This window comes from Myotis daubentonii, chromosome 8, assembly GCF_963259705.1.
Source record: "Myotis daubentonii chromosome 8, mMyoDau2.1, whole genome shotgun sequence".
NCBI lineage: Eukaryota > Metazoa > Chordata > Mammalia > Chiroptera > Vespertilionidae > Myotis > Myotis daubentonii.
In genome coordinates, this window is record NC_081847.1 from 92,940,842 (window position 1) to 92,965,253 (window position 24,412).

General features: G+C 49.5%; 1 protein-coding gene across 1 annotated transcript in view; it reads left to right on the plus strand.

Moving 5' to 3' along the window:
* CDH2 (cadherin 2) overlaps window positions 1-23,219 on the plus strand; it is a 195,174-nt gene extending 171,955 nt beyond the window's left edge. The window contains exons 14-16 of the mRNA XM_059707425.1: window positions 890-1,029; window positions 15,184-15,348; window positions 21,827-23,219. Of these exons, the coding sequence (XP_059563408.1) occupies window positions 890-1,029; window positions 15,184-15,348; window positions 21,827-22,033 (512 nt within the window). The 3' untranslated portion in view covers window positions 22,034-23,219. The remainder of the gene's footprint in view (window positions 1-889; window positions 1,030-15,183; window positions 15,349-21,826) is intronic.
* The last annotated feature ends 1,193 nt before the right edge of the window (window positions 23,220-24,412 follow it).

The following is a 24,412-nucleotide window of genomic DNA, read 5'->3' on the forward strand; positions in this document are numbered from 1 at the left end:
GGGAGGAAATGAGTCAGGGCTGATTTTAACACCAGCCCCCTGGCCAATGGGTGCGTCTAAGCCTGGCCCAGAGTGTGACGGGGGAAAGCCTAAGGTTATTTCCGTGCCAGGCCGATGCCCTCGCCTCCCTCGCTGAGACCTGTGGCCCAGTAAGAAAGCACCAGCCTTTGGACCCCCTTGAGGTCCGACTGCTGCCCCAGGTCCACGTGGCAAGCACTTCTCTGGGGTGTGGGGAGTGTAGTGACCGGCACCTTGAATGTTAAATAACAAGTGACAGTCTAACTTTCTGCTCTGCACTGTTTTCGAGTTTGCAAACCACTTTATTTTTTATTTTAAAATACATTTTTATTGATGTCAGAGAAAAAGGGAGAGGGAGAGAGAGATAGAAGCATCAATGATGAGAGAGAATTATTGATCAGCTGCCTCCTGCACATCCCACACTGGGGATCGAGCCAGCAACCTTGGGCATGTGCCCTGACTAGGAATCGAACTGTGACCTCCTGGTTCATAAGGCGACGCTCAACCACTGAGCCACGCCGGCCGGGCACACATCATTTTATTAAGATTAGTGTCCTCCAGGAAGCCAAAGTAAAAGATGGCAGTGGTCATCGGCCCCAGGCCTAGGCCATGGGACTGAGCACAGGCATTCGCCCCGTGAGTTCACGGGGCACCGGGTGTGGGACCCAGGTCTTCACACTCTGAACCCAGAGGCAGGGTCCTTCCTGCTTTGACCTTGTCTCCTAATGTGAGGCCAGAAAAAGCCCGTAAAGAAGACGGCGTATTGCAAGCTTTCCATGCACAGAAGTGTCCGTCGCGGGTGGCAGACTGGCTGGTGGACGGAGTGTCAGACATGACGGTGTTCCGCCTTTCCCTCTTCTCCCCCCGTCAGTCCTCGTCCTGATGTTCGTGGTGTGGATGAAGCGCCGGGACAAGGAGCGCCAGGCCAAGCAGCTCCTGATTGACCCAGAGGATGACGTCAGAGATAATATCCTGAAGTACGACGAGGAGGGCGGAGGCGAAGAAGACCAGGTAAGCCCTATCCTCAATCTTTGAAATGAAAGTCGATGATCGTGTGCTCTAAATCAGTGGTTCTCAACCTTCCTAAGGCTGAGACCCTTTAATACATACAGTTCCTCATGTTGTGGTGACCCCCAACCATAAAATTAGGTTCGTGGCTACTTCATCACTGTAACGTTGCTACTGTTATGAATCATCATGTAAATGTCTGATATGCACAATGTATTTTCATTGTTACACATTGAACATAATGAAAGCATAGTGATTAATCACAAAAACAGTATGTAATTATAGATGTGTTTTCCGATGGTCTTAGGTGACCCCTGTGAAAGGGTCGTTCGACCCCCCCAAAGGGGTCGCGACCCACAGGTTGAGAACCGCTGTTCTAAATAATAGGACAAATGGTAAGGCATGCGGTGAGGTAATGGCACCGGATGTTTCTGTTGTCACATTATTAACCACTCGGTGAACTTTCCCTACACGTGCTGCATGCATGCTTCTGGAGTTCTTTTTCAAAGTGTCCAGTGTCATATTTATTTCGCAAGAAAATCATTAACATTGTTTTAAGAAGCCTGGGTTGCAGCCCGATTCTAGTTATATTTGTACTAATAAAGTAATTTTATTGATAGTTTTTCTTCATTGGATATTCAAAATATTAAGTAAAAGTAGTTTCTTATTTTGGGGTTTAGATATTTATAGGGTGTCCCAAAAATGAATACATACACTGTGAGTAATTATAAAAGCAGTGTTTATTAAAATGCATTTGATTTTCAAAATTGAGCTGTTGGCTGTTAAAGTGTGTATACATTTCTGGGGACACCGTGTGTGTGTGTGTGTGTGTGTGTGTATCTGTATATACATATATAAATATAGAAGAGAAAGCACTAGACTGTTCATTTTACACATATTTTCCAAGCAAATTCGACATTCCAGGTGCCATTACAATCATTGGGGACACAGAGGGGGGCAGAGCCCACAGATGTCTCCCCTCAAGAGCCTTATATTCTTGAGAAATATTTGAAGTTGGAGACATTGTCCAGTTCATCTTTATGTCCGTCGTGTCTGAATGGTACCTAGCTTACTGTTGCTCAATAAACGTTGAAGTTCCCATCTGGCTGTAACGTCACGTGAGCGCCTGCAGCGCTGTGCACACAGGGAAGAGTGTTCTTGTTGAAGGACGAGAGTGACCAGCAGGCACAACACAGAACTCCGTCTGCTCGGAGGCGGCACTTTAGATATCCTACTAGCTAACGTTTACGGGGTCTGTTCTCCATACCAGGCATCCCTCTGCGTGCATTAAATGTTATCCCCTAAATCTTGTGCTATTTTAAAACCTGTGATGTTGCGTGTGGGTGTCCCCATTCCCGTGGTAGAGAACAGAGCCGAAGGCTGTTTGAATTCTGTGAACTCACACAACCGGGAAGTGGTAGATGCAGGCCTCCATCCCAGGCCTGTCCTGTGTGACAGCGGAAACTGACTACTCGGAGGTGGTGCTTCTGAAAGTGACCTGGGTGACATGAATGCAGTCTGCGAGAAATCATGCTTATCAGATGCACCTGATAACTATGTCCTGCTCACTTACTAATGCGTCTATCAAGGGCATAGTCAGAAACAAGAGCCCAGAATTCTTGGTCTTGGATTATCGGTAAATTGAGATGTGCTCTGACTTAGGCGCACATGTAGGCATTCGAGATAGGACCGTGAGCTTGAATAAAAGCAAATTTCCATGGACATATTGTCTCTTCCCTTCTGTACTTCTCTGAGGAAATAAATAATCACTTTCTGTTTCATGAAGCAGGTGCACTCCCACCGCCGCATTTAATCGTTGGCCTCCGGTGGGCGTGCTCCATGGTGCGTGTGTGGCAGGTTGCAGGGAGGGGTGGCCAGGGTGTGGCCCGGCCCCACCAGCCCGGCTCATGTCCCGCTGCCCGGCCCGGCCCACACTCCGCGCCTCTTTCTCCTTTAGAAGAGGGTTTAGGGTCTGTCGGAGGCCTGGCCTGTGTGTAGAGCTGCTGTGGATACTGACTAATTAAAGTGGCCCTGTGACTGTACCCGGAGTTTCTTGCTTAGAACTGCCTTTGGATATTCAAATACATGTTTGGCATCCTCCTTGATTAATCTAGCCTTTCACTTTGCTGAGCCATGTTCAAGGTTAGCAAAAACTACGTCAATCACATTATTTCATAAATCTTCCACTGGTATTTTATGTTTCGTGTCATTCTTCGTAATTTTCTCCGCATAAACTTACACCCAACTCAATGAAGCTTCTGTGAAAATAGGAATAAGTGCCAGCCGGCGTGGCTCAGTGGTTGAGGGTTGACCAGGAGGTCAACAATTCCATTCCTGGCCAGAGCACATGCCCGGGTTGAGGACTCGGTCTCCAGTAGGGGGCGTGCAGGAGGCAGCCTGATCAATGAATCTCTCATCATTGATGTTTCTATCTCTCTCTCTCCCTTTCCCTTCTTCTCTGAAATCAGTAAAAATATATTTTAAGAAAATAGTACTAAGTGGAAGGGCACCGGTCATAACTGGGTGCTGCATAGAACTGGAGGCTGGGGGGCAAGAACACAAGGTTTCTCAGCCTCCGCTCATCTGGACCAGGGCACCTGATGTCACCTGATCTGGGTCCTTCCCTCCCCCACTCCATCCCTTTAGGAAATTGTTTAATGAAGGTTGATGGTTGCAGTTATTTTAGGAAAGACTTCCTTCCTTCATTGACTTTATGCACTTAGATTGATGCTTGAGATCAGATGGTAAAACGTATCTGTGGCAACGATTTAGTCAAATTATCATCATAAACCCTCAGCCTCTTCTCTTCCTGACCTCTGAGGTTTTCTTCGCTCCAAGATAAACTCTTGGGCGTGAATAGGCTGCTTTCTGCCCACTTTCCTGATAGTTTGACGATTTTTCTGGAATGTTTCTTTATATTGTTCGCTGTGGCTAATTTCTTTATTTAGTACTCATCTTCCTGTGGTGTCTTCTTGTAGCTTTTGGTTCTTTGATGGCATTTTAGTCTCGATTAAAGATCTATTTCTGATCCTCTGTTACGATTTCTACTTGCAGTTCTCGTGATAGGAAATGGAGACAAAATTACATAACGGGTCTTTTATGCATTCCAGTGTTTGCCCCATAGTCGCAGGAGGAAATACGCAGGCAGTAATGCTACTCCAGGGTTCTGCCTCATGAAATCCACTCTCTCACCTCCATCTCCGTGGCCACTTCCTGAACTTGGGTCAGAACCAGCACCGCCCGCGGCAGCATCCTCCTGAGCGTCCCGGGCCTGGTTCTGACCCGATGCAGGCTTCCTCCTTCCCACGGCAGACCGTGGGCCCTTCCCCGAGCTGCGGGATTCCTTCCTCCTTCCTCTCACATCCTTCCAGGCAGCAAAGCGTTGTGGGTCTTCTTTCTCCTGGAAAAGGCTTGCCGGTTCCTTTGTTTTCATTCACGTAAGCCTCCTCATGTTCGTCTCGGAGCCCTGTGTCCCTGCGGCATCTGTGCTGCCGTGAAGGAGGATTCGCTGGGCAGGAGGCGGGCCCGGGCTCTTTTTCGTTTCCTCCCTCCCTGGTGCCCAGCGTTTACCAAGAAGACACCCCCTCTCCATGGCCTGGCGGCGGCATCGACCCGAAGCCGCGGCTGTGAGTGTGAGGCTGCGGGTGGGCTTGCTGACTCCCTGTGCTACTCGGCCTGTTTGTCTGTCCTGGGCCCCTTCCGTGCTCTTTTCCGGCGGGAGTTTTCCAATCTATCTCTCGGGATAAATTTGCCAACTGAATGCGTCAAGAGTTTTTTCAAAGTTTCGTAGATTTTATTATTTATCATTTTTCCCAAAGGAAACACACACACGTTTATTTAATATTCTTACTTTCTTTTTTTTAAAGGTTTTACTATCTTATACATTCTTTTTTTTAATATACTTTATTTTTTACAGAGAGGAAGGGAGAAGTATAGAGAGTTAGAAACATCAATGAGAGAGAGAAACATCGATCAGCTGCCTCCTGCACACCCCCTACTGGGGATGTGCCCGCAACCAAGGTACATGCCCTTGACCGTAATCGAACCTGGGACCCTTCAGTCCGCAGGCCGACGCTCTATCCACTGAGCCAAACCGGTTAGGACTAATATTCTTACTTTCAAAGTGAATTTATTCCAAATGCTTCTCTGTCTTCTAAGTAGGACATTATTGCTGTAAATGTTAGAGTGGTGGTCAGTCCCGGGAAGGGCAGTTTTGGGAAATGGACTGGGTTCTAGTTTCTATAAATGGACAGGCTCCCTGTGAGAAGCCTGTTTCTGGGCAGCAGGGAGCATGGAGCTTTTCAGCAGCAGAATAGGGTTCCTGCTTTTTATTAGGTTTTTTTGAAGATATTCTCTCTTAGCAGCCGTGGGCCCAGGACATGGCATGTGGGCCGGCTTGCCCCTGGCAGGCACTCCAGCCCCTGTGTGCGTTGGGCCCTCCCCCTGGATCTCTGAGTTTGCATGTTTGTGCAGAGGCTCAATGGAACCAGCACACCCTGACAGCTTCCCTTTCACTCTGAGAGGCCTCAAGTCTTCAGGAAACGGTGGCCACATTCATCAGCGCTGGCATCCATGACGTGCTCTGTGCCAGGCATGGGGCCGCATTCCGAGTCTGCGTGTCTCTCACCATCTTCCCAGCAGCCTGTGCAGCAGGTACTGCGATTAGTTCCGTTTTCACACCAGGCCCGCCTGACCGGAGAGGCCGCGCTCTGCTGCCCTGGCCCGGGGTCAGGGGGCGTGTTTCCCTCGGTCTTGCTGGCCTGGCGCAGGCAGGCAGGGCTGGGCCACAGCTGGTTAGATGACCACTAACAATCTGGCTTAAGAACAAGTAAAGGGTAAGACCCAGTTAATTGGTTAAAGGCGGTTTGCAAAAGGGAGCACATTTAGACATTCCTAGCGCTAAAATCTGGAGGAGCGGTCTGAGCAGCCAAGTTATTTTATTAAAAGAGCCAGGCATACAATCTGGGCAGCTGGAACTAAAACCTGACATCCAGGCTGGATGCCGAGACAGAGGGAGGGGGTGCAGATAACAGAAAATCCTTGAGGCCCATCCGCCACTCCCTGACTCAAGGTCACTCGGCCTGGGGTCAACTGTGGACTGCCTGCCCCACTGTGAGCAGCCAGGCCCCCGGTCTCTCCTCCTCAGCAGAGAACAGAGCTGCGCAGTGTCACCATATTTGATTCTCTGAAATAATTGTTTTACAGAATCATTCTGCTGTGTCAGCAGACTGGCTGGCAGGTGGCTGAAGCTGGGTGTCTCGGTGGAGGCCACTTCCACAGTCGAATTGTTGGCCGAAGCACACTGTTTGTTAATTATGTCCCCAGGTTACTCCTCTTTCCACCCCCACCTGCAAACAGGAGTCCCTGTTAGCTACTGAAGGAGGGACAGTGACTGCACAGGAGGCCAGGGCCGCCAGGGGTTGGGTTAGCACGTGGTCATCTCCTTTGTTCTCACAACACAGGGCCAGGGGCACCTTGGGGCCTGAGACAGCGTAGATTCTGAGCATTCCCCTTCCTGTGCCCTGCTCTGCATTCAGTGCATTGAATGGGCACATGGCTCCTCATTGCCTCTCCCTGTCACTTCATGTGCATGAGCACAGTACTTTATCATTTAAATACTTATTCCTCCTGACGCATCCTATGTTTACTACGTTCAGAGTTAGAAGAATAGGGACGAATCAGTATTCCAGGAATGAAGTAATAGAGATTTGAATGCCAAGTATGTTAGCAGTAAGTTGGGTTGGGGGGAGCGAAAAAAAAGTGCCAGAGTTCTGCCACTTGGCCAAGTCCACCAGCCGCCTGGTTTGATGAACAGGGTTGTATTGGACATAGGAGAAGTGTGCCGAGCCTTGCTGCGGACTTACTCCATTCGCGGGTTCAGTTGCCATTTTTCTCCAAAGGTTGCATCCTCTGGAGGTCAGCACAGGAGATTTCAGTCAGTCATCTGCCCAAGGTCACCCAGTGTGGTGTGGTGGAGCCGGGTTTGAGTTAAAGTGCTCCGAGTTCAGATGTGAATCACCACACTGCTTTCTTTTCTGTGTTGAGTTTATTTGAGAATTTATAGAAAACACAAATACACACACACACACACACACACACACACACACTCTCTCTCTCTAGAGGCCCAATGCACAAAGATTCGTGCAAGAATGGGCCATCCTTTCCCTGGCTGCCGGCACAGCCTTTGCTCTGGCCGGGACCTGCCTTTCCGCCTTCCCACGCTGCCCAGAGGCCCAGAGCGGCTGGGGTGTGCGAAATGCCTGCGCCCCGCCCCCAGCCACTCGGCGCCTGCGTATGCAAATTAACCGGCCAGCTTTGTTGGGTTAATTTGCGTACTCACTCCTGATTGGCTAGTGGGCATTGCAAAGGTACGGTCAATTTGCATCTTTTTTATTAGTGTAGATAACTTTTTAGGAAATTCCAAGTAAGGTGTTAAGATGTGACACAACCCTAGTGAAGGATTTTGATGCTCGGTCACCATATTTCCAAACAGACATTGCCACTTCCTTATCACTTATTTGTAGGTTTCCTCCAAGATAGAGTGACAGGTCATGCTACCATGGAAGGACCGGCCTTGTCTGCAGGGTGATGTTTCAGTTTCTGCTGAGGCGGACGGGGAACTTGGGGAGAGAATGTGGAACTGAAGGTGCAACTAGAAGGCTACGTGTTTGTCGCCGGGGAAGAGTCTAAGAAATGGGCTCATCCTTACAGGGCTCTCCTAACTGCAGGACAAGCTTTGGCTACGGGTCAGGTTTCAGGAAGAGCATCCTTCTGAAGCCCTTTGCTCCAGCCCCACCCCCACTCCTTCAGCAGAGCCTCACAGCTCCTCAGCCCTCCACCCTCCATAGCCTTTGTCAGAGTTTATTCGTTATTTTGTTTTCATTATTTTTATCTTTATCATTGAGAACATTACAGATGTCCCTCCTTTTCCCCCCATTGCCCCCCCCCCAAGGCCTTCACCGCACTATTGTCTGTGTCCATGGGCTATGCATGTAAGATCTTTGGTTAATCTCTTCCCGTCCCCCTTTCCCTCCCCAGCTAGGGACCCGTCAATCTGTTCCATGCTTCTGTACCTCTGGATCTATTTAGTTCATCCATTATTTTGTTGATTAGATTCCACATGGAAGTGAGATCCTGTGATACTTGTCTTTCTCTGACTGGCTTATTTCACTCAGCATAATAATCTTCGGTGTGTCCTTGTAAAAAACATTAGACGAAAAGCTCTATGAGGTCAGTAACCAGATCCATGACGCAAGAGACTCTTCAGAAAGTATCTGTTGCATGAAATTGAATTGAATTGCATCTTTCCAAGAGAACATGTCAGAATTGTACGGTCGGAAGTAAGTTGTAATAACCTTTCAACAGTGCCAATTTCTGAAGCCGAGCCATAATTTTGCACCAAAGAATGAACCCGCAGCTCATCCCTGATTCTGAAAATGTTTCCCCTGTGACGGATAGGGCAGCCTTAAAAACGGAGTTGTGGGAGCAGAAACAAGGCCTGTGTCCAATGGGGACTCGGCCAGTGTCCCTGCAGGCTGTGAGAAACTGCCCACCCCCCGACACCAACACGCCGTGTGCAAAACCTTCATCTGTATACGCAGTCCCAGTTGTCTTACCTCTAGTAGGTTTACTCTTCAAACCAGAACTGTTTTCAGCAAACCTTTGGTTTGGGGGGCTTTCCTAACCCATAGAGTCTAGTTTTTCACCTCATTTCACCTGTGCAGGTCGTCACCATCCTAACTGTGTTTCTCGGGGGAAGGAAGTCGGGTGGGAATGTAATTTACATAAAAGCTCACAGGGGTTTTTGCATTACTTGTCAGCAGTCCTGTGATCGTGTGTTGACATCTTATCACTGTTTTATTCAATTATTTCCATGCCAGGAGCGATGGAGGGGGAGATGATATGCTCTTCCCAGCCTCCCCTTCCTTTCTGTGTCTGCAGGGTTTCTTGCTTGTGCCGTAGTCAGCTTTTCCCCAGGTAACGAACTGTCTTTCGCTTCAGAATGTTGTGCATTTACTGTCATATCCGTGCTTTCATTTCTTCCCACTTGTCTGGAGACAGGAAACAGGTTTCCCTTATCCGAATGCGAATTATAAAGCCGTTTGCCTTTGCTGCAATCACAGAAAAAGCGCCCCTTGTCCCAGCCCTGGCCCGAGGCAGCAGAGCTGGCCAGCAGATGCGTTTCAGCTCTGGCTCCCACCACCGAGGCCCAAGAGGGACCAGGAGCTCTGCATGCCCTCTCCCTGCCCTCCGGGGGGCGGGGGGGGGGGGGGTGGAGATCTTCCCAACTAAAAAGCAGTGGGGTTTGTTTCACCCACTGACCAGCGTGCTGGGCCCAGTGAGCGTGGTCTCCCCTCTAACTCCCCTTCTGGCACTAAAGGCCTCCCATTTCCTCCCTCAGCAAACTAGTGGGTGCACTACTCAACAGCCTTGGCTACAAGAAGCAGCTTTTGTGTTTGTTTTTTTTCATGTTTTTTGCTTCTCTGGTCTGTCTCCTCTTTCCACACCGCTTCCCTGAGCCCGGGACCCGGGGCCAGTCATTAGCCTCTCAGAGCTGCTGGAATCAATGACATGGAACAACACCCACTTGGAAGGAATTTGTGCTTGGAGCACCATTGACCCATGAACCACGCGGGGGGTTGGGTGGGGAGGGGATGGTGAGGGACGCCCATCCCCCTGCAGAGTGGAAAATCTGCCATAACCTTTTCCTCTCCCGGCACTTAACCCCTGATAGTCTACTGTGGGCCGGACGCCTTGTGGTTAATGTAAAAGATGGGCTAGCACATATTTTGTATGTCGTATGTATGCTGTACGGTGTTCTTGCAGTGAAGGGGCTAGAGAAGGAAAATCTGTTACTGAGAAAGTTAGAGGGAAGAGGGCACATTGGTGGCATTGACTGGAAACGGCCGCATGGAAGTGGGCTGTGCAGTTGGGACCGTGCTGCTCAGGGTGGCCGTGTCCGAGGGGCACCGAGGGTCCCTGGCGTAGCTCCTGCAGGGCGGCGGGTGCCATGGGAAACACACGCGGTTCCTTCCTTCGCTCTCGGCGCTGAAAATGGCATCGGGCACCGGGAGGCACCCCCGAACCCCTGTGGAGCCATAAATGAGTTTCCACCGCCTCTCTGGAGCAGACTTCGCCGCACAGTTCCATAGATTTACCCACAGTGCAGCGTTCTGAAAGTTTTGCCCGGGATTCCGGAATTTCAGTTTCTGCCATTGCAGCATTTTATTTTATATCTTATCTAACGTAGCCAGATGCCTGCAGCTAGACTCGTGGTGTCATTTTCCTGAGCCAGTCATAAATCACTGCAAGGCGGTGGCAGGTACAGGAACAGCCGGGGCCAGAGTCTTAGCTGCTAACTTCTTCATAACTCGCCCGAAACGGTATCATCCTTCAGACATTTTCGATCAGAGGTGGGAGGAAAGGTGTTTCTCGCTACTTGCAACGCGAATCTTTTACAAACCCTCTCCCATGCCTGTCTCCAGTGGCCGGTGCAAATGGCACATGTTCCAAACATTAGAACAAGGCTTCCCTTGGCCGTTGTGTGAAAATTAGTGCATTTCTTTGGGAAGTTCACGTCGTGAAGGTGAACGCAGGAGAATTTTCCAGCTCTACTTTCTCCCGAGAGTTTTAGGGACCAAAAAAAAAAAAGGTTTCTGGTTGGTGGTTTCTTCTTTATAATCTTCAGAAGGAAGGCCAGGAAGCCAGAGATCTGGCGCATGTTCTGAAGTCTGTAATTCTCTTTCTAATTCTCATCCTACGTGTTGTAATTTGTGTGAGGAAAGCGGCGCAGGCTGGTAAAGCTGTGTAATTTAGGTTTGCATAGAGCGACCCCTTATCAAAGGCTTAAAATGGGACCCTGGGTCAGGACCTCTGCCATCGAGCACACAGCAAGCCCATTTCTGCACCCTGAGCACACCCCACCCGCCTCCCACCACCAGCAGATTTTTATATCCTGTATTTGCCATAGACAAGGAGAAACCATTAGAGAAACTTTTTTAAAATTTTTTCTTGTTGAAAGTTTTACATAGGTCCCCATTTTCCCCCCATTGACCTCTTCCAGCCCGCTCTCGTCCCCCCCCCACTTGTTCCCCCCACCCCCGCCTCACCACCCCATTGTCTGTGTCCATGGGTCATGCATATGTGCAGTCACGTTCATTGGTTGATCTCTTCCCACCCACCCTCCCCAGCCTTCCCTCTGAGGTTCAGTAGTCTGTTCATGCTTCCATGTCTGTAGGTCTGTTTTTGTGCATCAGTTTATTTGGTTCATTAGATTCCACAAGTGAGTGAAATCTTTCTCATCATAGAGAAACGTATGTTTTAACCCAGTTTCCAGCTTCCTGCAGATGCCAGGGTAACTGAGGAGCGGGACACACCTCGGTCATTACGGTGAACTCACCATGGCACCCAGGGTCTCTCCAGCCCTCCCCACTGTGCGCTTGGCCATGGCGGACCATGTGACCCCAGAGGCATTTCTTGAATTAGGCTGCTCTTCTGAACTCCGGGCATGAAATGTGTCGGAGACTTTATTCAACACATTTCTCAGTGAACCCTTTCAACAATAAAGATTTAAGGAAACAAAGAAGGCCCGGCTAGTGTGGCTCAGTGGTTGAGCATCAACCTATGAACCAGGAGGTCATGGTTGATTCCCAGTCAGGGCACAGGCCCAGGTCGCAGGCTCGATCCCCAGCAGGGGGTGTATAGGAGGCAGCTGATCAATGATTCTTTCTCATCATGGATGTTTTTATCTCTCCCCCCTTCCTCTCTGAAATCAAAAATATATCTTTGGGGGAAAAAAGAATAAAATAATAAATGAACCCTTTCTAGGACTCTGACGTGGCGATGGTGGAAAAGACTGGGCGGGACTACAGAGCTTTCTAAGCCTGTGTCTGCTCTCTGGGTCGTAAAGTCGGAGGAAGAGGAAGAGGCTCGGGGGGAGAGACACAGCCTGCAGATGAGCGCGTTGCGTGGTGTACGCACTCGCAGGCCAGGTGGCCGTGGAGGCGCTGTCCGTGGCCGCAGGAGGCAGCTGCCATCAGCTGTAACGCGTCACGTCAGGGTTCAAGCTCTGTTTTGCCAGATCTTCCTATTTTCGGATGAAATGTTGGCAGCTGACTAGAAAAGTTGTAAAACACGGCTGACCAATCACAGTGCATTTGTGCCTGTGACCTTTGTAGAGGGAGCTCTCTGAGGATCGAGGGAGACAGGGTCTTCCAGGTGCGATGTGCCTCGCAGAGCCCACGTGCTTGTGTGCCCTCCGGTCGCCACGGCAGGGTCTGTGCTCACCTGAATGGCCAGGTCATGACTGCAGACTTGCCAGGAGTCCACCCCCGGGGAAAAGACCTGCTTACACCTAAGGCTCAGTGCCTTAGTGTCCTGTTACTCCGGCTCATCATAAGGCATTTTAGTCCTCAGCATAAAAATACTTACTAGCTCTCCTCGTTATCCCTCTGGCCTGTTCCCCCTTTTTACAAAAGCTTTGGTGGTCATCAGACGGCACGGGATGCACCGTTCACCCCCCTGCTACACGGGGTGGTTATGCGATTCGCGGTCCCCCGGGAACACCTGCTTCCTGAGGTCTGAGCGTTCACCGCTCTCCAAGTCAGTCGCTCTGTGATTTGTACAATATTTTACCATAACAAAGGCTTTCGCATCTATGCCATTGTATGCCTTTGAGATAGTCTATAAATAACTCACGAATTCTGCAGAAGTTTCAGTGGAGCCCGTGGGTGTAAGATCAGGATGTTTTCACTCAGGTCCTGTATGGGTGACATGAGGTCCTCTGTCCGGACAAGAGAAGACAGCACCCCATGCCTTCGCTTGTGCTGCGGATTCTCCTTCCTACCAGCCCACGTATTGCTCAGGGTTCAAAGCCAAAGCCGGTTTCCCCCCTCTGAGCCTGCGTTTTTTCATCTATCAAGTTCACATGCGGGCTAGCCTGTCCTACTCCCTGCACCTGCCGCCCCTCCCCTATGGCCCATGCTCTCCTCTGGGGTGGCCTCTCCTCGCTCCTCCCCCTGTTAGGTTAGCTCGGCTGAGGCTCTGGGAAGCTGCTGTGCAGGGCAGTGGGCCCAGGCGACAGAGTGAAGTTTGAGGTTAGCGTTTGGAAGTCAGGCACATCTGGCTTTGATTCCCATCCTGATCGCGGACTTGCTGTGTGACCTTGGGCAAGTTACTCAACCCCTCTGGTCTGCCTCTTCCTCTAAAAAAAAAGACGCTGATAAAACACTCTTGATGGGTTTGTTACAAGGTGTTGGTGAGCAGCACTTATCAAGGGGCTGGTGGGGTGCCTGGCACTGGAGGGTCTGAATGCCTGTGACCTTTCTCCTGGCATCCCTGGTGTGATTCCAGTCATTCCTCACGCTCCTGTCCCTCCACACACCCCCTCCGGGTGCAGAGATGCCCCGCCTCGCAGCCAGGCAAGGGATGTGGCTTTGAGGTCTGATCCCTATGGAGTCCGTCTGTCTGTCTCTGAGTCTCAGTGGCTCTGGGACCTGGGATCAGTCACTTGGGCTGCTTGAGACTCAGCCTCCTGGACTCTCGAGTGGAAACAATATAGCTTAACCGCGCTGTTCAGGGCGTTAAATGAGCAAACACACATAAAGTGCCTAGGCAGCCCCAGGACGGGGCAAATACCCAAGCCTTGAATAAATCCACGCCACTGTCCGCAGCTGCAGGCGGCTCGGTTCACTTGGTTGTCGACAGAGACGAAGCCTGCGTGATAAAGAGCATCAGAAACGTAAATATCAGCATTCATTTGGAGATTCCCGTTCAGCTGGGGATGTGGCCCGTTATGGCGCTAGAACTTGGGGGTTTTAAATCTACGGAGCATCTGCCCACACCTGCGATCCTGATGCATGTTCACAGAATAGTCAGTTTCTTGACACTCGGGCCCCACTGGTGGGTGTGAAAGCTGGACGCGGCGCTGAGGGCCAGTCCTGCCCAGAGCATCCCCACCAGCTGGGCTGGCCTGTCCCCAAGGGGTCCAGGGTCAGGCCGCTTTCTGAGATCCCACGGGGGCCAGAGGTGGCAGCCCTTGTCCGGGACGCGCGTGCAGTAAGGGCTGCAGGCCACATACTGTATAGTCTCTGAGGCGTATGCTTCTGTGTTGTTGGTGTTGTGTTAAAGGGCCCTTTAACGATAGAAAAGCCAGTCTTAGAAAAACAGGAAATGGGTCAGACGGGCCCACAAACCAGAGCCTGCGGACTCCAGACCAGGAAGGGCCGGAGAAATAAAGCCTGGCCTTGAAACCAGCAGGACCTCATACCCTCCTTTAAGGAAAAGGGACCATACCTGCATCGGTTTACAACCATTTTTATAAGCATCACAATAGAGAAAAAAGTTTCCCTCCACCCTCTTAGGGTCCTTGGCCGGGTCTGAAGGTTAAACGAGCGAAGGAAGATGAGCAGAAGACCAGCCTACACACAGTGGTGACATTTTTTGCCCGGACCTGGGAGACTGCACAGGGAATGAGAACCCAGAGGCGTGAGCAGAGTGGGAAGCTTTTAGACAAGGCAGAGGGGCTGGGCTGTCTGGAGTAAGTGGTGGGAATCGACTGGGAAGATAAACGGGGAGAAGCGACTCAGAAGATCTGTGACTGAATTCCCTGGGGATAAAAGCATGTCCTCCCTCCTCCTGGTCCCAGCAGGGGACCCTCCATGTGGGAGTTTTAGGGAAACTCCTGTTTCCAGGGAAATCGGGGGCAAGGGGAGAAGGCCACAGGACCTTCATGTTTCTGTCATTTTAAAAAATTCCTCCAACTGAAAACATTCAATGTGCGAAGGTGACCTGTTTGAGGGCAGTGTGTCCTGAGCTCATCACTGTTTCGCTATCGCCTTTGCTGCTTTGGGGCAACTGTATTTCCCCGTGAGTTTGTAGCGGGGCCTTGTGTCACCCTTTCCCGTGGGGAACTGACGAGGGGCGCCAGGGGGACAGATGGAGCACAGGCTGGGGGATGCGAAACGCAGAGGGTGGGAGGGAAATAGCTCATCATCACAGGAGTCCCCGGCGGCCACGCTGCCGCTGTGTTACACGCACTCACGCCCCTGCCTCCTGGGGACGTGTTTCCACACACACACACACACACACACACACACACACACACGCCGTCTGTGGCCATCCTCACGCATCTCCCCGGCCTTGGCCTTGTCTCCGCAGGACTACGACCTGAGCCAGCTGCAGCAGCCCGACACCGTGGAGCCCGACGCCACCAAGCCCGTGGGCATCCGGCGGCTGGACGAGAGGCCCATTCACGCCGAGCCCCAGTACCCCGTGCGCTCCGCGGCCCCGCACCCCGGGGACATCGGGGATTTCATCAACGAGGTACGGACGCTCCCTCTCTCTATAAGAGCGTTTGCTTTATGCTAATGGTTGGTTCCAGGGAGACTACCGATCGCTTGGGAAGCAGCGATGTGGTTCACGCTTGTTTTTCTGCAGTTTATCTGTGTGGGTTAGCAAATGCGTCTGCAGGAACGGAAAATAGATGGCGGTGCTTTGATCAGCCCCAAAGGGATTGATCAGTTAACATCCCGCCTTGGAAATGCCGTCACCCATAGGGTGTCCCAGAGAAACATGTGCAGGCACTCTGAGTAATTCATTATAAGGGCAGTGCTGACTAACATACACTTCACTTTCACGGTCGGGCTCTGCCGTGACAGCGTGGACATTTTGGGGACACCCTGTATAGTATCGGTATAGGCTGTTTCCTGAGATGATAAGCAATAGACTTAACAATTTTAAAAAGCGTGTTCTCATTTCATCTGTTAGCACTGATGAATGTAACAATAGTTCACTTTCATTTTCCCCACTCTGCACCCTTTAAATCCACAAATGATGAGAATCCAGTGCCTCCCCGTGACCAGAGAGTTGCATCCAATGAGGTCAGTAGGAAGAGCAGCTAAATTAAATCTTACGGAAGTGATCTAAATGCTTGTCTGGTTGAGGAGTTTTAAGAGCGCCTGTAAGAGGCAGCCGATTCTCTGTTGAATATGACAGATACGATTTCCACTGTCGGAATTCTTCCGGCGTTCTTGCAGGTCATTACTGACCAGGAGTTCGGCGACGTTTCTTACTTCCGTCTGGAATTAGCATGACGTATGCTGCTTCATTCGATCATGTCTGTCGTTAGGCTGCCGTCCTCCTTTTGAGTTTTTATTGTGAGTGCAGGAGCGACACATACGGATACTGACTGTGACTGTACGGCAGGACTGGGTCTGCAGCCGCCCCGTCCCACTCAGTATCTCCAAGACCAGGGCGGGTCCTGGTGTGTTACAGAGGGGACTGCGTTCCAGGCATGTGCCACCTGCAGTCTGGAGCCGATAAGATCATTTCCTGGGCGTCCTGGACATAGGCGTATATTACATTTACTGCGCGGTCCACCTTAGGCTTTTAGATGCACTTACTGTTTGAGGGGGAAAAAAAATGCTTTGAAACACATTTAGAATATGTATCTGTCTTTACACGTTTTTCTTACTGTCCGTTTCTAAAATGCATGCTGCTTTCTGAGCATATGTGCTGGCGCCTGCCAAGAGGTGGCAGGCTGATTTGCGGTAGAAGTGACGGGAACGTAGATGGAAGCCACAGCCCGGAGAACCGGCAACTCCTCCGTCTACAAGTCTGCCCTCGCTTCCCAGGGGCTTGCTCTGCGGGCTGGCTAGGGGGCGTTCAGGGGCCTCCACCCCACTCAGGACCCCTCTCCTCTAGGACTCCTGGCACGAGGTTCCCTCTGCCTCCCTCGGAGCCCCCCTCGGTCCGGGGGGCGGGGGGGTGTGCACATCCCTGGGTCGGGAAGGGCCTGGTCTTGGGCCACATGGGTTTGCTGAGTACGTCGATGGTTGAAAGGCTCACTCCCCAAATGACTACTGAAGCGAAGACATTGAATATGATTATAAGATAGAAAATGTGCAAGAGAAAGGGGAACCGAAGAATATCAACCCAGAAAAGGCCTACCTTTGACCAGGAAGAAAGTCTAAGGAGGTGACAGTCTCAGGACAACGCAATAGAGCAGTGGTTCTCAACCTTCCTAACGCCACGACCCTTTCATACAGCTCCTCGTGTTGTGGTGACCCCCAACCATAAAATTATTTTCATGGCTACTTCATCACTGCAATGTTGCTACTGTTATGAATCGTCATGTAAATATCTGATATGCAGGATGTATTTTCATTGTTACAAATGGAACATAATGAAAGCATAGTGATTAATCACAAAAACAATATATAATTATATATGTGTTTTCCGATGGTCTTAGGCAACCCCTGTGAAAGGGTCGTTCGACCCCCAAAGGGGTCGCGACCCACAGGTTGAGAACCCCTGCAATAGAGGGTCCAGGGAGGTGACAGTCGGTTCTGTGGGAAAATCAGAGTATGAAACTGTCCAAAGGCCTAAGTCAGAAATAACATTCCAACACACCAACACACCGCATAGATCCTTCCGTCGGGGACGCTTGTCAAGACGTGCTTGGTATCTTCCTGTAGCCAGACAGACAGATAAATCCAGGCCACGGTTTCCAGTAGCTGACGGTAGCTAGGAAGAGCTGGAGCACAAGTTAGAAATACATTTGAGATGTCAACAGCTTTCTGTATCTCCGGGTCTGTTTGATTCAGCATAGCACCCAGTGTCCCAAAGGAAGAACAATGCAGTGGTGATTAGAATTGGGGTGTTTATAGATGTGAGGAGTAGGTAAACTCATGAGGACATTCTATTGTTTGTTTGTTTGTTTATATGATGAATGAATGTTGCCTCAACTCTCAAAAACGGTAACATTTCCCGTCTGGTAGGAAGAGGAAAACAAATCACACAATTTTTAATTTCAGCAACAGCATTTCATTCCATTTTGAAGTTTTTAAACATGACCTTCAGAGGCTGATAAGTTGAAACACATTTATTTAATCTCAGCCCAACCGCAGGTATTAGCATACCTTCAATGATTCTACTAATCCCGTGTGTTTCTTTATCTCAGACGTACAAAAACCGGGGCGTCCTTCTGTGAAAAGACCGACGTTTGATCGTTATCATTTAAAAACATATGGAAGGTGCTTCTAGAATAACTTGCTTAAAACTATGGAAGTTGAAAACTTGCTTTTGTCCCTACGGATTAATTCCAATCCATTCTCTTTAAAATATCTCTGCCCACTCTTACAGGAGTCGGGCGTTCGGGTTCAAACCCAGTTGCCTCACCTAATAGCTCTGTTACCTTGTCAGGATCCTTGGCGAAACCTGTTGGATGCCCAGTCTGCTTCGTAGAAAATGAGGCTAATGATAGAGCTTCCTTTTAAGACGGCAGTGAGTCTTAAATGAGGTAATCATCATAAAAGCGCTTGGCATAGTGCCTGTCCAATAAGAAATTCTCTTCGTGATTCTCAGCATTATATCATTATCGTTGCAAATTACCTTTCTACTGTCTTCCCCTTATAAACAGAACACATACAAACCTCTCCTTTTTAAAAAAATCTCTTTAAGTAAAGTGGAATTCCCAGAAAGGGCCTTAGTGCTGCTGGTGTCGCTAATCGCAGAATCCCGCGTATTGTGAGCGTGGTGTACCCTCAGGTCCACATGCGCATTTACACCGCCGCCCTCGCGCTGGAAGGAGCGAGGACACATATGCACAGGGCGCTGAGATGAATACGCCCAGGACAGCGGCTCCAGTTCCCTCCTGGCGCCCGCTGGACGCCGGGCTCTGGGGCAGGTCCTGGGGTGAATGCAGACAGCCGCTGCGGAGAAGGGGTGCCGTCAAGTACAACCGACAGGTGGCAGGAGAAGCTCGGGGGACAAAAGAGACCCTGGGAGTGACTCCCAGTCATGGGGGGGAGGAGGGTCGGCCATACAGAAGTGGCAGACATTTTAACGGGCTTCAAAGGATGGATGGGTGAATGGGAGGATGGATATTAATCAGATGAAAAAATATTTCAAGCAAAGGGACTCACATTTCAGCTGCCAGGAGACGACGACGAGCAAGCCCACAGCATGAGGCACAGAAGCACAGGGCGTGTGGGTGTGAGGGGTGGGTGACGAAGTCAGCTGTGGTCGCCGGAGCGGAGCAGAGCATTCCCCAGGCAGACAAGGTGGTGGCCAGTCTGGGTCACTGAAGGCCCCTCTGGAGACCTTACCCTCCGGGTCCCGCAGACATCAGGCCTTTGAGGAAGGACTTCCAGTTTTCCCCATGTCGGCGAACTCTGTTGGTTACTTAAACTTTTTAATCGGTTTTGACTTAATTTTTTATTAAGGGGAATTATTTTAAGGGCTCATGCACTAATTAAAAGTCATCGTCCATGTCCCCAGGGAAACCCTCCTCTCTCTGGTAAAAACGGCCATAGGTGATGGAGAGCAATCAGAGGGTTGGGCCAGGGAGAGGGACATCACTAACATCTGAGAGAGAAGCCCGTAGAAGCAGGGACAGTCCGGGGAGCAGGAGACCAGTGAGAGAGGCGTGTGCTGTTGCCAGGGAGGAGGTGACAGGAGACAGAGGGAGGGACCCAGCCGACCTCTGTCCTCGGGCCTCCCTCCCGCTGGCTCCTGCGCTGAGGAATGTGCGTTTGTGTGGTCCCTGTGAAGGCACAGCACAGGGTCAGAGCAGATAGGCACTCACTCAGCAAGACCTCAGCCCCAGCCTCAGCTCTTAATCTCACAGAGGCACCTGGGACTACGGGGAGCAGGTAGTTCAGCCCAGCCAGCCTCAGCGGTTGAGCATCCACCTATGAACCAGGTCAGGGTTCGATTCCCGGCCAGGGCACGTGCCCAGGTTGAGGGCTCGATCCTCAGTGTAGGGCATGCAGGAGGCAGCCAGCCGATCAATGGGTCTCTCTCATCATTAATGTTTCTATCCCTCTCTCCCTCTCCCTTCCTCTCTAAAATCAATACACATATACTTAAAAAAAGAAGAAATGTGTCTTGATTTGAATAAACAAGTCCAAAAATAATAAAGATGTAAAAAAATAGAAAAAAAATAATAGAGATGCATTTTTTGGCTACTACTATCTAAGGCTACAATAGCTCACAACTTTAAAGTGTCGTGGACTTAGAATAACAAAGGCTTACTCCTTTCTCAAATCACATGGTAACTGCAGGCCCACAGTGGCCCAGGCCCTGATGTCTCCTGCATCCCAGGAGGCAAAAGGGAAACTTCACGCAGGCCATCCTCCTGGCTGAGGAGGAAGGAGAGGAGCCTAGTGGAGACGAGTTAGCTGGAACGCTGAAGAGCGTCCCTAGACCTGGCGGGTGTGGCTCAGTGGTTAGAGTGTCCAGGGCAGGATAGGAAAGGTTGGGGCGCATGCGGAGGCAACAGATTAACATTTCTCTGTCACATTGATGTTTCTCTCGCTCTTCCCCTCCCCCTTTTTCTCTCTCTAAAAAAAAGAAAAAATCAACGGAAATATGTCCTCCAGTGAGAATATATAAAAAATATATAGAATCTGCTCTACACAGCTGCCCACACTCATTGGCCAACACCAGCCCCCAGCCGAGCCTGCGGTCGGTGGGGAAGTGACCCTGGCTCCGCTCAGAGGCCTGTGGTCTGTGACAGGGGCTCCGCCTGCGGGGAGGGCCTCCTGAATCACCGAGGAAAGAAGTCATGAATTTGGAGAAAAATGATAGCTTGTGGTTCCCAGTCTTCACAGAATTACCATGTAGTTTATTCTATAAATAAGATGAAGAAAATGCCATCTCACCGTATTTTTTATGGGTTGAAGTAGTTTGTTAAAGTCACTGTATCCTTAAAAGATAATAATACCTGATCACAGTGTATCAGTTAATCTCACACTTCACGCTTTGGTAAGGTCACAAATGGCTTAATGGGGGAGTTGCCTTATATTATAATCCTGTCGGGCCTCGTCTTCATTCTTCCTTTGATATCCTTCCAGGTCAAATGCAATGCCACTTCCTCCCGGAACTCCTAGTTCTCGGTGCTAGTCTGAGTTTTTTTTCTTTTTTCTTTTTTTTTTTGGTCAGCATCCTGATGACTTTTGCCTGCACTTTCTCCAGTTAACCACCTCCCGTTGTATGTCTCGGCTTTGCTGACCTGACTCCCTAGGGGTTCTTTCTTGATGGAGGAGCAACAGAAGTTAGTTTTTGCCTAATTTTTTAAAATATATCTTTATTGTGGAGGTGATACAGATGCCCTTTTTTTCTCCCATTGACGCTAGCCTGCCCCCCCCCCCCCCCCGGCCTGCATCACCCTTCATTGTCTGTGTCCATGGGTTATGCATATAGGCAGACAAGTTCTTCGGTTGATCTCTTCCCACCCACCTACCTACACTCCCTTCCCTCTGAGATTCCTCAGTCTGTTGCATGGTTCTGTGTCTCTGGATATATTTTGTTCATTGGCTTGTTTTCTTTTTTTAAAAAATATATTTTATTGATTTTTTGCAGAGAGGAAGGGAGAGCAATAGAGAGTTAGCAACATCGATCAGCTGCCTCCTGCACACCCCCTACTGGGGATGTGCCCACAACCGAGGTACATGCCCTTGGCCGGAATCCTTGACCGGAATCGAACCTGGGACCCTTCGGTTCGCGGGCCGAGGCTCTATCCACTGAGCCAGCCGGTTAGGGCTTGTTTTGTTCTTTAGATTCAACAACTGAGTGCCATCCTGGGATCCTCCCCCTTCTCTTCCTGGCTTATTTCGCTTAGCGCGTTTAATTTTGAGACATTGTGACAACCCCGGCCGGTGTCCAGGGTTGGAAAGGTCTTGGTCCGCAGGTGGACATGGCAGACAAGCCCTGGGTCCCCTGGAGCCCGGAGGTCCTGCATGTGGATTTGCCCGTCGTAACCCCCTCCTTGTCCCTTCTCTCTCCTCCCAAACCCCAGGGCCTGAAAGCTGCGGACAATGACCCCACGGCCCCGCCCTACGACTCCCTCTTGGTCTTTGACTACGAAGGCAGCGGCTCCACCGCCGGGTCCCTGAGCTCGCTCAACTCGTCCAGCAGCGGGGGCGAGCAGGACTATGACTACCTGAACGACTGGGGGCCCCGCTTCAAGAAGCTGGCGGACATGTACGGGGGCGGCGACGACTGAACTTCAGGGTGAACTTGGTAACCGGACAAGTGCAGACCATTTCAACTGATATTCCCAAAAAGCATTCAGAAGCTAGGCTTTCACGTGTAGTCGACTAGCACCGTGCTTGCTGGAGGCGTGGGCACAGGCTGCAAACCCATGTGGGCTCCGAGGGAATATCAGTGTCCGATGCTGTTTGGAGGAACACGGAGCTCAGTTACACTTGAATTTTACAGTACAGAAGCACTGGGATTTTATGTGCCTTTTTGTACCTTTTTCAGATTGGAATTAGTTTTATGTTTAAGGCTTTAATGGTACTGATTTCTGAAATGAGAAGTAAAAGACAAACTATTTTGTGGTGGGAGCAGTAAGTTAAACCATGATACGCTTCAGCACGCTTTGGTTACATTGCATTTGCTTTTATTAAAATTGCGAAGGAAACAAGCAAACAAAAACTCATGGAGCAATTTTTATGATCTTGGGGGATGAGACCATGAGGTTGGGAAAATGTACATTACTTCTAGTTTTAGACTTTAGATTTTTTTTTTCCACTAAAATCTTAAAACTTATGCAGCTGGTTGCAGATAAAGGGAGTTTTCATATCACCAATTTGTAGCACCATTTGAATTTTTTCATAAACTAGAATGTTAGACACATTGGGTCTTAATCCATGTACACTTTTTTTTTTTAATTTACTGTGTTGTTTTTTTTCACTTCACTGTAAAAATGGTATGTGTACATAATGTTTTATCGGCATAGTCTATGGAGAAGTGGAGAAACTGCAGAACATGTGTATGTATTATTTGGACAATGGATTCAGGTTTTTGCATGTTTATATCTTTCGTTATGGTAAAGTATTTACAAACAAAGTGACATTTGATTCGATTGTTGAGCTGTAGTTAGAATACTCAATTTTTAATTTTTTAATTTTTTTTAATTTTTTTGTTCGTTTTTGTTTGGGGAGGGAGAAACGTTCTTAGCACAAATGTTTTACATAATTTGTACCAAAAAAAAAAAAAAGAAGAAGAAAGGAAAGGGGTGGCCTGGCACGGGCGGCACTGCTAAGTGTGTGTTTTTAAGAAGAAAAAAAAAAATGGGGGGAAAAGCTTTCAAACTGGAGAGACTTCTGACAACAGCTTCGCCTCTGTATTGTGTACCAGAATACACATGAACACCCCAGCGTTCTGAATAAAATGCTAATTTTGGATCTGGTGCCTGGTTTGAACTTTTTTTTTCCACTCGAGCTGCTTTGAATGATACAAAAGTCCTAAGTCCTGGAGGGGCGTTGAGAACAACAGTACAAAGGTTGGTATTTGTTTGTTCTTGCGCTTTTCACCCTTGAACCCTTAGCGGGCAGCCAGGCCCGGAGCAGCAGGAGGTCCATGTGGATCTTCCCGTTCCCACAGGAGACGAGCACCGAGGGATGCAGGAGCAGACGGGCCTGGCGGGTCCACAGTCCGTCCGTAACGGCAGAGCTTGTGCAGTCCCTCCTGTCACCTGCGCTTTAATTCCCTTCTGCTCCGGCTCATGGTTCCACTGACTCGGACGGGCCTCTCTCCTTCGTGCAACCGCAAAAGGAAAACCGCGGTGAACAGGGACGGGACTGGCCTGCAGACCTGGAATTCTGCGCAGTTCACTGGGGCCACGGTGCATGCACTGAGGGAAATGGACGTGGGTCTGACGGACTTCCATTCGTTGACGGTGAGAAGGCTGATTCCCAACATGTAGAGCCTTCCTAGAGAAGAAGAACCAAACTGTACGCTCACCCTAAAGCACAGTGACCCCTGTTTTGTCAAACTACTGTTTGAAGTTCTCTGCTTTTTAGACGGGCCCTTGTTCTGTAAATTAACTTGGCTTTCTAGCTGCTTGAATAATAGGGAAGATAAACTTGGCTGTCTGACCTTGTAGGCTAGTCATCTAACGGAAGGTCCGGAAAAACCCTTATTTGGGAGACAAAGGGGTAGAAGGATATACATAGGGAAAGCTTCCTCCATGTTTTTGCTCAGAAGTTTGGGAGACGTCTCCCTCTGGGCCCACTGGTGAATAAATGGTGTAGCTCCATTTCTCTGGGCGTTGCTTGGTTTTTCTTGGTCTTCTGCAACAACATGACCATTTTTTTTCCAGTTTTATTGAGGTATAATTGACATATAAAAGTGTGTGTGTGTGTGTGTGTATTCATATATATGTAGCATGTGTTTGTGTGCAATGTGATGATTTGATGTATGTGTACATTATAAAATAATTTCCACAATCAAGTTAAGACATGCATCACCTCACATAGTTATCTTTGTGTGGCTGTTTGGGTGTGGTTGTGTGCTGACAACACTTAAGATTTACTTGCTAAGAAAATTTCAAGTGTACAATATAGTATTAGCCTGATATAGTCACAGAAAGAAAATG